Source organism: Chelon labrosus (genome assembly GCF_963514085.1).
Source record: "Chelon labrosus genome assembly, chromosome: 22".
NCBI classification, from domain to species: domain Eukaryota; kingdom Metazoa; phylum Chordata; class Actinopteri; order Mugiliformes; family Mugilidae; genus Chelon; species Chelon labrosus.
Window position 1 is genome coordinate 21196612 of NC_140355.1, and position 15209 is coordinate 21211820.

General features: G+C 40.3%; 1 protein-coding gene across 1 annotated transcript; it reads left to right on the top strand.

Moving 5' to 3' along the window:
• Nucleotides 1–997: 997 nt before the first annotated feature.
• Nucleotides 998–4899, top strand: LOC311507903 (placenta-specific gene 8 protein-like; the record flags this gene model as incomplete). The annotated part of the gene is made up of 3 exons (XM_084572447.1): nt 998–1082; nt 3179–3303; nt 4795–4899. 3 exons carry the CDS (start codon nt 998–1000, stop codon nt 4897–4899), a joined length of 315 nt encoding a protein of 104 aa, XP_084428573.1.
• Nucleotides 4900–15209: the final 10310 nt, after the last annotated feature.

Here is a 15209-nt window from a genome sequence, read left to right on the forward strand (position 1 = left end):
TGTTGTTGTAGTTAGCTTTGATAAATATTAATTTATGCCCTCAGTGGGATAAATTAAAGGATTATCTTAAAGGATTATTTTAAAGGATTATCTTAAATGAATATGAAGATTATCTTAAAGGATTGTCTTTAATATTTACTGTTTGAAAGTTTCAGGGAGTTTATCGTAAAGTTTACACCACAGAATATGTGTTTTGTTTTGTTTCTTTAGTTGGAGTCGGTTGACTGGATGCTCGTTAGTTTTCTCGAACTGAAACTGATCAAAAAAAGACCTTTGGCATAATAGCAGGACGACACATTGTATTAAACAAAGTCCATGCTCTTAATTTTCCAGCCATCACTGTTATTTTAGGCTAATATATTGAGATAGATAGATAGATAGATAGATAGATAGATAGATAGATAGATAGATAGATAGATAGATAGATAGATAGACTGCTAACAAGAATCCATTGCACATATAAGACAATTACAATTATTCACTGGTTTTATTTGAATTATTCACACGGGAGGTGGCAGTTGTATGACGTCAGGTGACAAGAGCAAACCATGCAGTTCATCTGAGGCTTACTGGCATCGGATGGGTTGTGATGTGCCTACACCCAACTTGTGCAATAAAAAACCTCCACACAATAAAGCGGTAATTATTTCTACAACAAGCCAGTCGCCTTCTCCCTTCGGTTATAAAAGCTCCCGCTGCCTCCCAGCCCTCAATCTGCTGTCTAGGAGCCTCCTCCATCACCGTCCTTCAACTCCTCCGACCATCTGGTAAGATTTACCTCCCGCTTGAATTGCTTAAAAAAAAAAAACGGATAACTTATGCCCCGTTTCCATGTTGTTTGATGTTCAAAAGAGGGGTAATTTATAGATACGTCTGCACCGGGGGGAATGAAAGAGAAGTCACGGTCAGAACCTCGGCGTTAAGGCTTGAGAGCGGCGATAAGAAGAAACTTTTTGGGGTTTTTTTCATCCTGCAGAGAGAAGTTTTCATCCCAACCATGGCTATGACCTACCAACCACGCTCATATGAACCCTCTGACTTCCAGACTGGCCTGTGTGAATGCTTCGACGACATTGGAACCTGTAAGAACCCCTGTTACTGTTACTTGTTTGTAAAAACTGCAGACATTACATCCGAGAACAGTTTTCTTGTATTTATAACATCTCTTTGTCGAAGGAGGAACTTTTCCCTCTCCTTCAGCCCTGGATCTTTATACCTATTGGAAAGGTTAGTCTGACTATGAATAGATCACTTGAGTCAGCGATGAGACTTTTGCTTAACCACCTTATGGGTAGAAAAGGAGAAGCCCTGAACGAAACAGTTTTTGTTCTTACTAGGCTCCTCCTGAAGGTAATATGAGCAGCGCGGCCTTTCGTGTATCAGTAGTTTTCCAAGTGTAGCCGAGGCCGGCTCTAACTGATTTCTTCAAGGTGAAACATTAGAGTGTGGTGCATCCTATCTTGTGAGCAGGGCTGCAGGGAAGCAGAAAACAACCCCATATTTGGTATGATGGAAGAAGAGCACTTCTTCCTGTTTTTGACCTCATCCCTTTAATATCCAACATCTTCCTTTTGTACTTTGATTGTTAATGATAGAGGATAAAATCCAGGTGCAAAAATGTGTTCAAAGGTTTATTTGATAAGATAAGATAAGATAAGATGGATTTTTATTTGTCACGTGTAGAGTTATAAATAGTACAGTGCACAGTGAAATGTATTGTTGTACCTGCAGCCAGTAGCCTCCAAGGACAAGGCTTCGAACCATGGGCGACCGCGCCTTCTGTTCAGCTGCACCCAGCCTGTGGAATACTCTTCCTGTGCATCTAAGGGGACCACAGACTGTGGACTCTTTTAAAAAAGGCCTTAAGACTCATCTTTTTATAAAAGCCTATGGCTAAAACTGCTATTTTTAATGTCTCTCTTTTTTATTCTTTTATGCTAGTTTTAAAGTCTTTATGTTGTTTTATGTGCATTGTAGCACTTTGAGGTCATTGCTTTGATGTAAAGTGCGTTATAAATAAAATTTATTATTATTATTATTATTAGTAAAAAACAGTACTACAGTAAAACAGTAGTAATTGCACATAACACACAAGGTAAACAATATAACTGTAAATCTAAACTAAGAAATATAGAATAAAATACAGACGGTAAGCTCAAGTGTAAGGCGGCACAGTGGAGAGGTGGTTAGCTCTGATGCCTCACAGCGAGAAGGTCCCGGGTTCGAATCCATGGGCCAGCTGGTTCCTTTCTGTGTGGAGTTTGCATGTTCTCCCTGTGTCTGCAGTGGTTCTCTCCAGGTACTCCGACGTCCTCCCACTATCCAACGACATGCTGGTTAGGTTCATTGGTGATTCTAAATTGGCCGTAGGTGTGTAAGTGTGAATGGTTGTCTGTCTCTCTGTGTTGGCCCTGAGATAGACTGGAGACCTGTCCAGGGTGTACCCCGCCTCTCGCCCGATGACTGGGATAGCTGGGATAGGCTCCAGCAGACCCCGCGACCCTTAACAGGAATAAGCGGTTACAGAAGATGAATGAATGAGTATTGAAAGCAGCTATGTGAGTAAAGTGCAGTGGTGCAGTGGTATTTAAATCTGGTTAAGGCTCAGAGTTGAGCAGGTGGATGGCATGTGGATAGAAACTCTTCTTCAGCCTCTCAGTCTTTGACCTCAGGCATCGGAAACACCGACCTGATGGCAGTAGAGAGAAGAAAAAGTGTTTCAGGGTGTTCTTGGCCCTTAACCTGCACCGTTTGGTATAAATGTCCTGCAGGTTGGGGAGGGAGTTCTGATGGTCCACTCCGCTGAACGGACCACCCTTTTGAGGGCCAGGAAGTCCTGTCTGGTATGGTTTCCCATCCAGGTGGTGATGCTCCCACACAAGATGCTCTCGTTGAAATGAGGCTTTTGATATCAAAATGACTCCAAGTAAATTGATATTTAGTCCTTTTTAGTCCAGAAATCTATGTTTTTGACTCAGCATGGGAATGCAAAAAAATTAAATGTGGCACTAAAAAACTGAAACATCTTTTGTTCCCTATCGCTTACTCTTATTATTTCTCTAAAACAAAGCTAAAACAATGTCAAGTGGAGTTGTCTCAGTTTTCTAGAAGTCATTTCAACATGTCGCTTCTTAATTTTTGCAAAGAAAGACCATGAACCTTTTCTTTAAATCCTCAGGCTGCTATGGCTGGTGTTGCTACTGCATGCTCGGCCAGTCCATCGCCAGAGACATGGACGAGTGCCTCATGTGCGGTAATTCCATGGCCATGCGAAGTGTCTACAGGACCAGATACAACATCAATGTAAGAACTTCAAACATTTTTAAAGTCACTTTTTTAATGGTTTCATTTGAACATGAATGTAAATATTCCAAAAATAAACATCTAAAAAATATGAATTTAGTCCTGTTAGGCCGAGTAGTTGTGAGTAACAACTTTGCACCCTGTTTGATTTGATTCACAACCTGCAGGTTCAGAAACACTTCTCTAAAACAGCACCAAAAAAAAAAAACACAAAAAGCTTCATGTTATCCATCATAAACTATCCCATACTTTACAACTTGGAACTTATTTCTGGCGTAAAATACGATCGTTTACTCACCTATATAACTTTGGTGTCATTTGGTGTCGTTTGTCAGATATTTACATCCTCGTATATCCATATAATGGGAGGGACTGGGGCACCGAAATGCAGCCTCTAAATAACGCATTATCTGCAGCAAAACTCGTTCATTTCACCAATATTTTGCAATGATAAGCTAGTGCTATTCCCCGTTGAGTCCGGAGTTTCCTGTTTCGCGGCAGATAATGCGTTATTTAGAGGCTGTTTTTCGGTGCCCCAGTCACTCCCACTATATGGATATACGCGGATCTCAATATCGTCCAAACGACTCCAAATGACACCAAAGTTATATGGGTGAGTAAACGATCGTATTTTATGCCAGAAATAAGGTCCAGGTTGTAAAAAACAGTAGTTCCCCTTTAAGACAGGGGTCTACTGACGCTGAAAACCCAAAAAAAGAACAATTCCGTTTAACCAAATTTTAAGTCCTGCAGTTGCACGTTCTTCTCTGAAATGCGTCGGACGGATTAAAGTGTTTTCACCTGTAAACAGATTCAAGTTCACCAAATCAAATCCAAGATGTTTTGGTATTTTTAAACTGTAATTTAAGATCTGTTTTGCCTTACACCCTCTAAAGTATGACGTCAAAACAGTCAGGAAGAATTATTTATCCGGATAATGCGTTATTTAGAGACTGTTTTTCGGTTCCCCAGTCACTCCCACTATATGGATATACGCGGATAATAATATTGTAACCTGTTAGACGATTAAATCTAAAATATGATCCAGCTGTTGCATATTGCAGAAAATGCAAAAAGAAATTAAGGAAATAAACCGATAGCTCATTAAATGTGAACATTGTCATAATGTATTTGTTCTTCTTTGCACTAAACAAAGAGAAACATTAGGACCTATAAATGACTTTGACCACACCCTGCTTTCGACTATGTTCAGCGTGTCTTGCCTTCATTCGGGCTAAAGAGGAAATCATCTCTTAAACAAACTAAAATAACCATAAATGAAGCGTTACACATTAGCTTTGAATTTGAATTGTGACACGCAAAGCTCATATAGGGTAATTTACAGCCACACCTCTTCCTCGTGGATGCAGGAAAAAATAAATCGTTGCCCACGCAAATCCAGTTATTACACCGAGCCGCCGAATAGGAGTCTGATCAAGATTTGAGTCATCGTCATTCACCCTCTCACCCTGACCCGCCCTGTGCTCCCAGGGGTCGCTGTGCAACGACTACTTGGCGGTGGGCTTTTGCCCATGCTGCTCCGCCTGCCAGCTCAAGAGAGACATCGAGCGCCGGAAGGCGCAAGGCATCTTCTGAACGGGGTGAGGCCAAAAAGATATCACACACACACAGACAGAAAAAAAATAAATAACTGATGTGTTTATGGAGCTGGAATGTGACGTGCTAACTTTATGTCTTCCAGAGGCCGTCGTTGCGACAACGGAGAGAAGTTGTAAATGTGGACGACAGCGCTGATAAAGCATCAGCTCGGTTTTGATGAATAAAAGTAAATGTAGTTCAGTGCAGCCTCTGTGTTTGTGTTTTGTCAAATAAAAGCATTTTTAATTTGGAGTCCTTGATTTCATCTTTGATGTTGATGCACCGAACAGCCACAAGATTAAAACCACCACTAACCCTAACCCTAACCCTAACCCTAGGATAGGATAAGTCTATGAAGGTTCTCAATCAACCAGCTCATGGTATATTCATTCATTCATTCATTCATCTTCTGTAACCGCTTGTCCTGTGAAGGGTCACGGCGGGATCCCACCCTGGACTTTATCACAGGGCTAACACAGAAAGACAGACAACCATTCACACTCACACCTACGGCCAATTTAGAATCACCAATTCCTAACCCAGTGACGGTTCTACATTGAATTACGCCCCGGGCGAGACCCCCTCCGAGCGCACCCCACCAAGAACGCTAAGTGTCTGTCAGTAGACGCTATATTTATCTATCTTTCAGTGATCAACAATTAGCTTTTTCGTTGCTGCCTCGAATTCTATGCTTGTATGTTTTGACGCAAAATAGAGTTGTAGCAAATGGCAAATGTTCATCTTTGAAACTACCTACAGATATGAAAATTCCAACGTGATGGAAATAACTAATAACTGAACTTGTAACAGTTTTGTTGTAAAGCACAATCTTACAGTGAAATTAGATCTGGTGTTTGTTAAGACGAATTACTGTTGTATAAGCATTGCAAGCATCATAGCAAAAAGGCTAACAAACGTATACCACCAATTAACATCAGCCCTTCATTCATGACATGGATACTGTAATCATACAGAGAGAACATAGCATACCTTTATCTTTTCTTTTTTTTCCTAAATTGGTCACCTGATGGCTTTGACCTTTTTCTGTCCATCTCTGCATTTATTTGACACTCGACAATCAACAGATTTCCATCTCCCCCAACGCTGTCACTCACGACCAGAAGTCAAGACTAAACCAATTCACCTTGGTGACCACATAATCGTTTTGTATTACCTATTTTTATTTGGCCATTTCACACATTTCATGAATACAAAAACGTGCAGAAATTAGGCCTGTATTTATAATATTATGAATGAAATGTGCGTTACATGTAAGACAGTCAAGGTGTGACTGACTTTAGCCCTTTTATACAGTGGACCCCCCCCCCCCCGTTCAATTTGGGAGAGACCCAGAGGTGAACTGTCCCCAGTCTCACACACACCTTCTGTGCACAGCACCTTCTCAGCAGCAGGGGTGCCTGCAGCTGCAGGTGGCGACAATTTGCCAATTCCCAACACAGATATGACAGATAATAGAAAACCATGGAGCGGTGCAGATTTATTTGTTTATTTTTTTCCAAGTGCTCGTGCCGCCCCCCTTGTGTCATGAAAAAATGCCGCCCAGGGCGGCTGCCCGGTTTGCCCGTGCCTAAAACCGCTACTGACCTAACCAGCATGTCTTTGGATGGTGGGAGGAAGCTGGAGTACCTGGAGAGAACCCACGCAGACACAGGGAGAACATGCAAACTCCACACAGAAAGGAACCAGCTGGCCCATGGATTAGAACCCGGGACCTTCTGGCTGTGAGGCATCAGTGCTAACCACAACACCACTGTGAATCTTGAGGCAAGAAATGTCCAATAAACCGATAGCTCATTAAATGTGAACATTATCATAATGTATTTGTTCTTCTTTGCACTAAAACAAAGTGAAACATTAGGACCTAAAATAACTTTGACCACACCCTGGTTTCGACTATATTCAGCGTGTCTTGCCTCCATTCGGGATAAAGAGGAAATCATCTCGTAAACAAACTAAAATAACCATAAATGAAGCGTTACACATTATCTTTGAATTTGAATTATGACACGCAAAGCTCATATAGGGTAATTTACAGCCACACCTCTTCCTCGTGGATGCAGGAAAAACTAAATGAATAAAAAACACAGCTAGGCGATTGTTCAAATTTCCATGGCCACAGTTGCCCACGCAAATCCAGTTATTACACTGAGCCACCAAATAGGAGTCTGAGAGACACTCACACCTACGGCCAATTTAGAATCACCAATGAACCTAACCAGCATGTCTTTGGACGGTGGGAGGTGTATTTATACCTGGAGAGAACCCACACAGACACAGGGAGAACATGCAAACTCCACAAAGAAAGGAACCAGTCTACCATGATGGATTAGAACCCAGAACCTTCTGGCTGTGAGGCATCAGTGCCAACCACCATGCCCACGGTAAATCCAAAAAGAGTTTTAAAAAAGAGGCAACGGGACTTGTAGAGTTTTTGAGTTTTTGACGCCACCTGTCTCTGGTTCTCCTCCTTCCTTGGACCGCTGCAGACCAGGACCAAGAGCTGTAGTTCTGGAGATGCTCTGATCCAGACATCACAGCTTGGCCCTGCATTGTTTAGTCAAAGTCTCTCAAATCCTAACATCAACCCTGATTACAAAATGTTCAACGTGTTCCCCGATACATCTCCACCCACTGATGGGAGCCATGGGAACCAGATAATCAGAGTTATTCACCAGACGGTCATAATTTTATGGCACATCACTAGACGCCAGGTTGAGCAAACATTTTTATTATTAGCCATGCTAGCTCTGTGGCGTTTGTCCTCCGCGTCTTGCGCGGGTTGCTTCTTGGTGATTTTGTGCGGGTAAAGACATTCATGGCTGACTTTTCCTCCAGCATCATTATTTTAATAAAATACCATCTAACGTAGAAGTTCACATCAGCCTCAACTGTACTTTGTCCTTTTTAAATTATCTGAAGCCAACTCAGCAAACTGAGACGGGCGCTGGCATTACATAATTCTCCCAATAGCTGCACTAACATGACGGTGGACATAACTTTCTCGTAATACAGATGACAGTCTTTCTGATCAGACTCCCATAAAGTATTGGAAAACTCCCGGCCGCCGGCGACGGCGTAAATTTATTGTTACAACCATCTAATGTTTTACAGCTCAGGATGGACTGCTCTTTATCGAGGACTGAACATAGTCACTACAGTGTGTGGCTGTGACAGTAGTTCCTGTTCCTGTAACTAATTTTAGATGCAAATCTGGATCAAAGTCCAAGCTTTTAGAAATCAGCTACTGTTTAAAGCGTTTAACACTCGTTTTAAAAAGAAAGGATAAACATTATGTTTAAAAGTCCCCAGATGTCAGAGTCTCCGCTCTAGTTTTGATCACTACTATATTAAATTACATCCTTTAAATTATAAAACACTGCAGCGAATGTTGTCTGGTGGCAAAAGTGAAAGCTGATGGGAAAAAGAATAAAAGTAAAACCCTCATGCAGCTAAAACCAAGGAGATGGTAGTGGAATTCTGGAGGTCCAGGCCTCACCTCCTGCACCCTGTAACTATCAACAGTGTGTAGAGGTGGTTCAGACCTATAAGTACCTGGGTCTACATCTGGATCACAAACTGGACATGTGGGCTAACATAGACTCAGTAAACATAAAAGGTCAGAGCCGTCTCTGTTTCCTCTGGAGGCTAAGATGGTTTAATATCTGGAGGAAGCTGCTGGACATGTTCTACCAGACTATGGTTACCAGTGTCCTCTTGTACGCTGTGGTGTCCTGGGGAGGCAGCACTAAGAAGAAGGACACCTCACGGCTGGACAAACTGATCCAGAAGGAGGACACTGTGGTAGGGACAGAGCTGGAGTCCTTGACATCAGTGGTAGATGAAAGGACGTTAAAGAAACAGTCTATGGCGTACAATCCATAGACTGTATAAAGATGGACGACAGCGGAACAGCTCCTCTAAAGTGAAGCCACAGCAAGTAGAGCTCCTCCTGGTGGCTGGCTGCAGTATAGGTCATAAGCTCCGCCCCCTCTATGTTAGTAGGTGGGACTTGGGCCAAACTAAAACACTACAATACACGTCAGATACATTTTTTTAATATAATGTTGATGTATGTTCAAGTTATTTGACGCTATAGAAACAGGATGTGACACAATGGCGACAACTGGTTGCCATGCTAACCGCTCCGCAAAGCGGCCCCTTTGGAGTAGTAGTGGGACTAAAGCAGCGACCATGTCTGTTTTAAACATGGTCAGAAGTTTTTACAAAACTGATAACTAACAACCAATTAGTCAGATCCTATTATGTAATAATAATAATATAAACTGCAGTGATTAAGGTTGCCTTTTTTTACAATGAGTACTTTAGTTAAGCAAAATTTTTCTAGATATTGGACAAATAATAATAAAAATAATGATTAGATAAAGATGTTTTAATGTTTACTTTTGTATTAATTATATATATTATATGTATACATTAAATTAATTAATTAATTTAATGTACACTTTTCTTGTATTTGTTTGTAAGGTAAACCCAATAAACAGTAAAGTATAAAAACATTTAATTAAAAAGTAATTTAAATGGTGACGCTTCTTTGACTTGCCACAGGAGCAGACGATGAACAAACATGAACCTGAGAACTTTCTATCAGCTTTGAATTTATTTTTTTTCCCGTTATGCGTTTTTTACATGAACCCAGCTCTACAGATGCAGCAGTGCTGTGAAGTTAAAAACCAGAGAACGCAGTGAGCTTAAATACACCATGTACGCATCTCCTTCGTCGCCTCATTACACACATCCCAACAACTCCACCCGGTAATGCGTGAACAATGTTAAGAAACACTGTCTGAAACATTTAGCCAAAAGAAAAGAAAAAAAAAAAATTAGTGGATGTCGCTTCGTTACTGGGGCTGCAGGGGATGGTTGGTGGCAGGAAGACAGAAGGTCTTGGGGGAGCGGCTTAGAGGAGGTGGAGGTGGTGTTTCACTGGGTCATCTGGGCTTCCAGAGCTTGTGCTGCCCACTCTGGAGCGCCCTGCCGGATCTTTTCTAGGAGGTTGTTGACTTGGAAACAGAGACTGGATCTGTTTGTCCCAGGTAGGAAGGGGCTCACGGGCTGAGAGAGAGAGAAAGAGAGAGAGAGAGAGAGATAAGAAAGTGAGAGATTAGAAGACATGTTTCCAACATTCCAGATTGGAGAGGTTGCCCTCTACTGGCCATGGACACGCAGCACATCTTCCATAGAGTGGCCTTTCTGACCAAGATGTTTCAGGTATCAAGGAATCAAACTCCCTTTTGAGCATCCCATCCTTGCCTTATAAACAGATCTGGGAACTGGAATAATTAAGAAAACAGCCACTGCAGTGGAAGCAACAACACTGAGTGATCGTTGTTAATATTCTGACTCAGATATTTAGGTAGATGCAAAGGAAACCACAAGGAAGACATGCACAAGAGGAGGAGGAGACTGAAAACTAGGGATTTCCCAATCTGCATCCGTTTCCTGGAGACAGTGTCAAGGAGAAACATCTTCCAGAGAGGGTTAGGGAGTTTATGGCAGCGTTGGATGACCAGAACATTTCTGGAGTAGAGAACACAAGGTACCAGCTACCCTCTCCACACTACATTAACTTTGACAGAAAGATTTATTGGACTGAATCCAGTCAACTCTAGGAGAAGACAAGGAAGACAAGGACAGACTTTAGGAAGCTACAGGAGACCAGGAGCCTGGCCGGTGGTGCTTCTACGTTAGATGGTGGTGCTTCACAATGACGGCGCTATCAATTAATAGATGTTTGCATATTTTTTACAGTGTAAAAAAGGTACTTTTACTTAAGTACTGCGTAAAATGTTTTGACAGTTTTATCTTATGAGTGCATTTTTATGTTTTTAATGATTGTCCCCAAAAAAAACACAAAAAGTTTCTTTCCCAAGCCAACAAAGTTTTTACAGTGCTGTAAACCTCGAACAAGCTGCACATCCGCACGCTAATAACCGATCAATTAATCGACTAACTGTTGCAGATTCATCGTAAACGCATAGTTAGTCGCAGCTATGGTGTGACTGAACACGTTACAGCTCTCACTCTGCACATCATTTGACACAGCGCTGATTCTTTTATCCTCTTTTTTTCAGTTACATTTGTGCCTCATCAGTTAAACACCGATGACAGTTTAATGACAACACCGAGGCTGAAAGCGACGCATAAATCTCCACCGCGCGACCACAGTGAAGTTAGTTTTAAGTTGGTTATTCAATTCATCACATGACCTGGAAACTAAAATGCTAATATTTACATATAAAAATTTATAAAAAATGTGTAGAGATTTGGGTGGCACAGTGGAGAAGTGGTTAGCACTGATGTCTCACAGCGAGAAAGTTCCGGGTTCAAATCCATGGGCCGACTAGGTCCTTTCTGTGTGGAGTTTTCAATAGCTTCCAGGTCATGTCATTTATTGACTCCAAATCGGTGTGGGATCATAGTCCACCATGGGCTGCATGAGTTACAACTCTATTTTTTACATTTTAAATCTCTAAATATTTTTTTATTAATTTTTCTTGATAAATATTAGCATTTTAGCTCAATAGCTTCCAGGTCATGTCATCTATTGACTCCAAATCAGTGTGGGATCATAGTACTCAATGGGCTGCATGAGATACATCTCTTTTTTTGACATTTTATATCTCTGAATGTTTTTTATTAATTTTTATATGTAAATATTAGCATTTTAGCTCAATAGCTTCCAGGTCATGTCATTTATTGACTCCAGATCGGTGTGGGATCATAGTCCACCATGGGCTGCATGAGTTACAACTCTATTTTTTACATTTTAAATGTCTAAATATTTTTTATAATTTTTTCTTGATAAATATTAGCATTTTAGCTCAATAGCTTCCAGGTCATGTCATCTATTGACTCCAAATCAGTGTGGGATCATAGTCCTCCATAGGCTGCATGAGATACATCTCTTTTTTTGACATTTTATATCTATGAATGTTTTTATTAATTTTTATATGTAAATATTAGCATTTCAGCTCAATAGCTTCCAGGTCATGTAATTCATTGACTCCAAATCGGTGTGGGGATCATAGTCCACCATGGCCTGCATGAGATACACCTCTTTTTTTTTACATTTCAAATTTCTAAATATTTTTTATTAATTTTTATATGTAAATATTAGCATTTTAGCTCAATAGCTTCCAGGTCATGTGATCTTTTGACTTCAAATCAGTGTGGGATCATAGTCCTCCATGGGCTGCATGACATACACCTCTTTTTTTGAAATTTTAAATCTCTGAATATTTTTTATTAATTTTTATATGTAAATATTAGCATTTCAGCTCAATAGCTTCCAGATCATGTGATCTATTGACTCCAAATCAGTGTGGGATCATAGTCCATCATGGGCTGCATGATATACACCTCTTTGTTTTACATTGTACATCTCTCAATATTTTTATTAATTTTTATATGTAAATATTAGCATTTTAGCTCAATAGCTTCCAGGTCATGTTATTTATTGACTCCAAATCAATGTTGGATCATGTTACTACACTGGCTGCATGAGATCCTCCTTGTTTTAGCCCAATACCTTCTCAATAGCTTTAAAGACACAGTATCTCTGCTTAAAATATGGGTGGAGTGGGGGAAAGAAGGGGGGACTTCGCCAAAAATGCGAAAATTTGCCCACGCAACTCAAAACTACGAGGCTGTGAAATCGACATAAAAAAAATAAATAAATTACAGCTAAGACAAGGTCCCGGTTCTCAACAGGCAGAGTGAGTTAGGAGATATTTACCACGCTCATTCTCGCTGTCAGCTCCGGTCCAAGTGTTGATTGAAGGGAGAGCCCGGGACAAAAGACTCCTGCAGACTCCCCTCAAGTTCCATGCACAAACTTCCTCCGCTCTCCTCTTCTCATCTCCCTCTGAGCTCCCTGGCCATCCTCTGGATCTGCGCTGAGAGTCTCCGCTTCAGCTCCGGACTACCCGAGCAGGAGCAGCAGCAGGAGCAGCAGCGGCAGAAGCAGAAGCAGCAAGGATCTCAGCACAGGAACAAAGTTTGAGCTTTTGGCTTTCGTCCAGCAGCCAGAGACTACATTCAAGACTTTGTTTTCAGGTTCTGTGGCTCAGAGTGGATTTGGAAAGGTTAAGAGAGAGAGTGAGAGAGAGAGGGAGAGGGGGAGAGAGAGAGAGAGAGAGAGAGAGAGAGAGAGAGAAAAGTAAGTGCATGCAAACACCAGCAAAAAAAAAAAAAAGTTTGACAGATGAGTTAACTTAAAAAGGCACTTTATAAGCCTGTTAAACACAGCAGTATGTCCAGATTAATATATTATTTTATCTTGAGCAAAAGAAGCTTTTCTACACTGTAAAAACAAAATAATAAGTTAAAGTCAATGTTGAGCTTTCTTTCCAAAGTATGAAAGTATTTGAAGCAAAATGAAAGGTGAAAAGTACTCAACTTATAAAATACAACATTTTTTAAGAATACACCACGAGACATAAGTCCATTAGACTGAATTTAAGTAAAAGTCCCTAATCTACACTGTAAAAATATTTGTTTTACTCCATTCCATAGACTTTATGCAAGTAGGGTTTACTTAAAAACTTTGACTTAGACTTTGTAAACCTACATAATGCAACATATTGTCCAAAATAGTGTATGAGTGTATGTTTTGATCTATCTTAAGTAGTTTCTCTACACTCTACACTGTAGTCAATATCTTTGTTGAGACTTCATTCAAGTACAAAAGTAGTAATATTTTTGTAGGATTAAGAGTTTACAGTAAAGCACGTATAACAAACTAATAAGTGGCCAAAGTTGATTAATCCAAACATCCTTTATTTAAGATGTAATTTGAACCCACATTTGAAGTTAAAAGTACATTTACTTGACTGCTTGAATTTGATGGAAGTTTTTCCATCTAAATCTACTCTATACTAAGTACTCCATTACATTTACTGTACAGTTAGAGCTACTGGTTAGATTATACACACATGAAATAACTGTGTTTCCCACTAAACGGTAAGGAACAAGTAATATAAAGTTGCATAAACTGGAAAGTGAAGTCTCACTTGAATAAATTTATTATCAGAATATGAGATGTCATTATGGTGCGTGTTTCAACTGATGCAAGAGGATAACAAAAAACTCTGCACACAACTGCTTAGTCCTTCATCCAATCACAGACATTTTGTTGTAAACAAATTCAACTCCATGGCGCTCAGATGACGTGTTTGACTACTGTTACTCTACTGTTCATCACCACATAAAGCCCCCCCCCCCAAATGATTTGATTGATTGGCAGATCCGATAGATCTTTGCAGGAGCAGAATCACATCCCAACAGATAGACTCCATAGCAACTTTCTTTGCCAAAACTTTGTAATCCTAAAAAAATACAACTTGTGAATCATTTGTTAATTTGTTTCATCTTAATCCGGACTCCTCTGATTTGCAGTGTGACCCTTTTGAGGGACACGACCCATAGGTTTGGAAACCCTGGACTAAACAGCTGTATACATTAAATTAAATATATCAAAGCATCTTCTTTTTTCTGCAGAACAAGTATTTTTTTATACTTTGAGTCCATTTAGGAGAGAATACTTTTATATTGGGCTGAATTTTAATGCCTTTAATATTAATTATAAGTCTCATCATACAGCGTCAGTGCTGTAATATTATATGTATAGATTATTGTTGATTTATTCATACATGTGAAATTGTTGTAATTGTCTGAAAAAGAGCTAATTTTAACTACTTGTAGAAGTCCCTTTGGTATGAATGTGTTTTTTAAACTCTGACTTTGAATTTAATTAATAAAATATGCACTCTAGACTGAGAACTGACTTATTTATGGCTTATTTGCAGTATATTTGAGAGTTTGCAGAGAGGCGTTGTGATGGAGTCGCTCTGTGGGCCGCAGGCTAATAGCAGCTCTGTGTACGTTAGTGTAATTTAGTCTACGTCTATCTTTAGTCTGTCGGAAACTGAAAATCATGCCCACTGCTGCGCTTCAGCCACAGCCGCTCATTATGTCGCAGTCTATATCATTACAGTCAGGTCGTCATTCACAGCATTTACAGGCCCTCCTGCACAGACCAAGTAAGTGTCGGCTGGGTTTTGTGGGAAGTGGCGCCACCGTGTGCCTGAGTGGAGCACAGCAAGCAAACATTAAAATAGTTGTCGAGGAGGTGAGTGTAAAACTTTGCAGTCTTCTAAAGGTCACTCCAGGTCAATTACTACATTTTCAGTAATCTCTGAATGAGAACGAGATGAATCATTCGTAATGTTTACGACTAAAAAATACATGCAATCACGTTGGAAAAC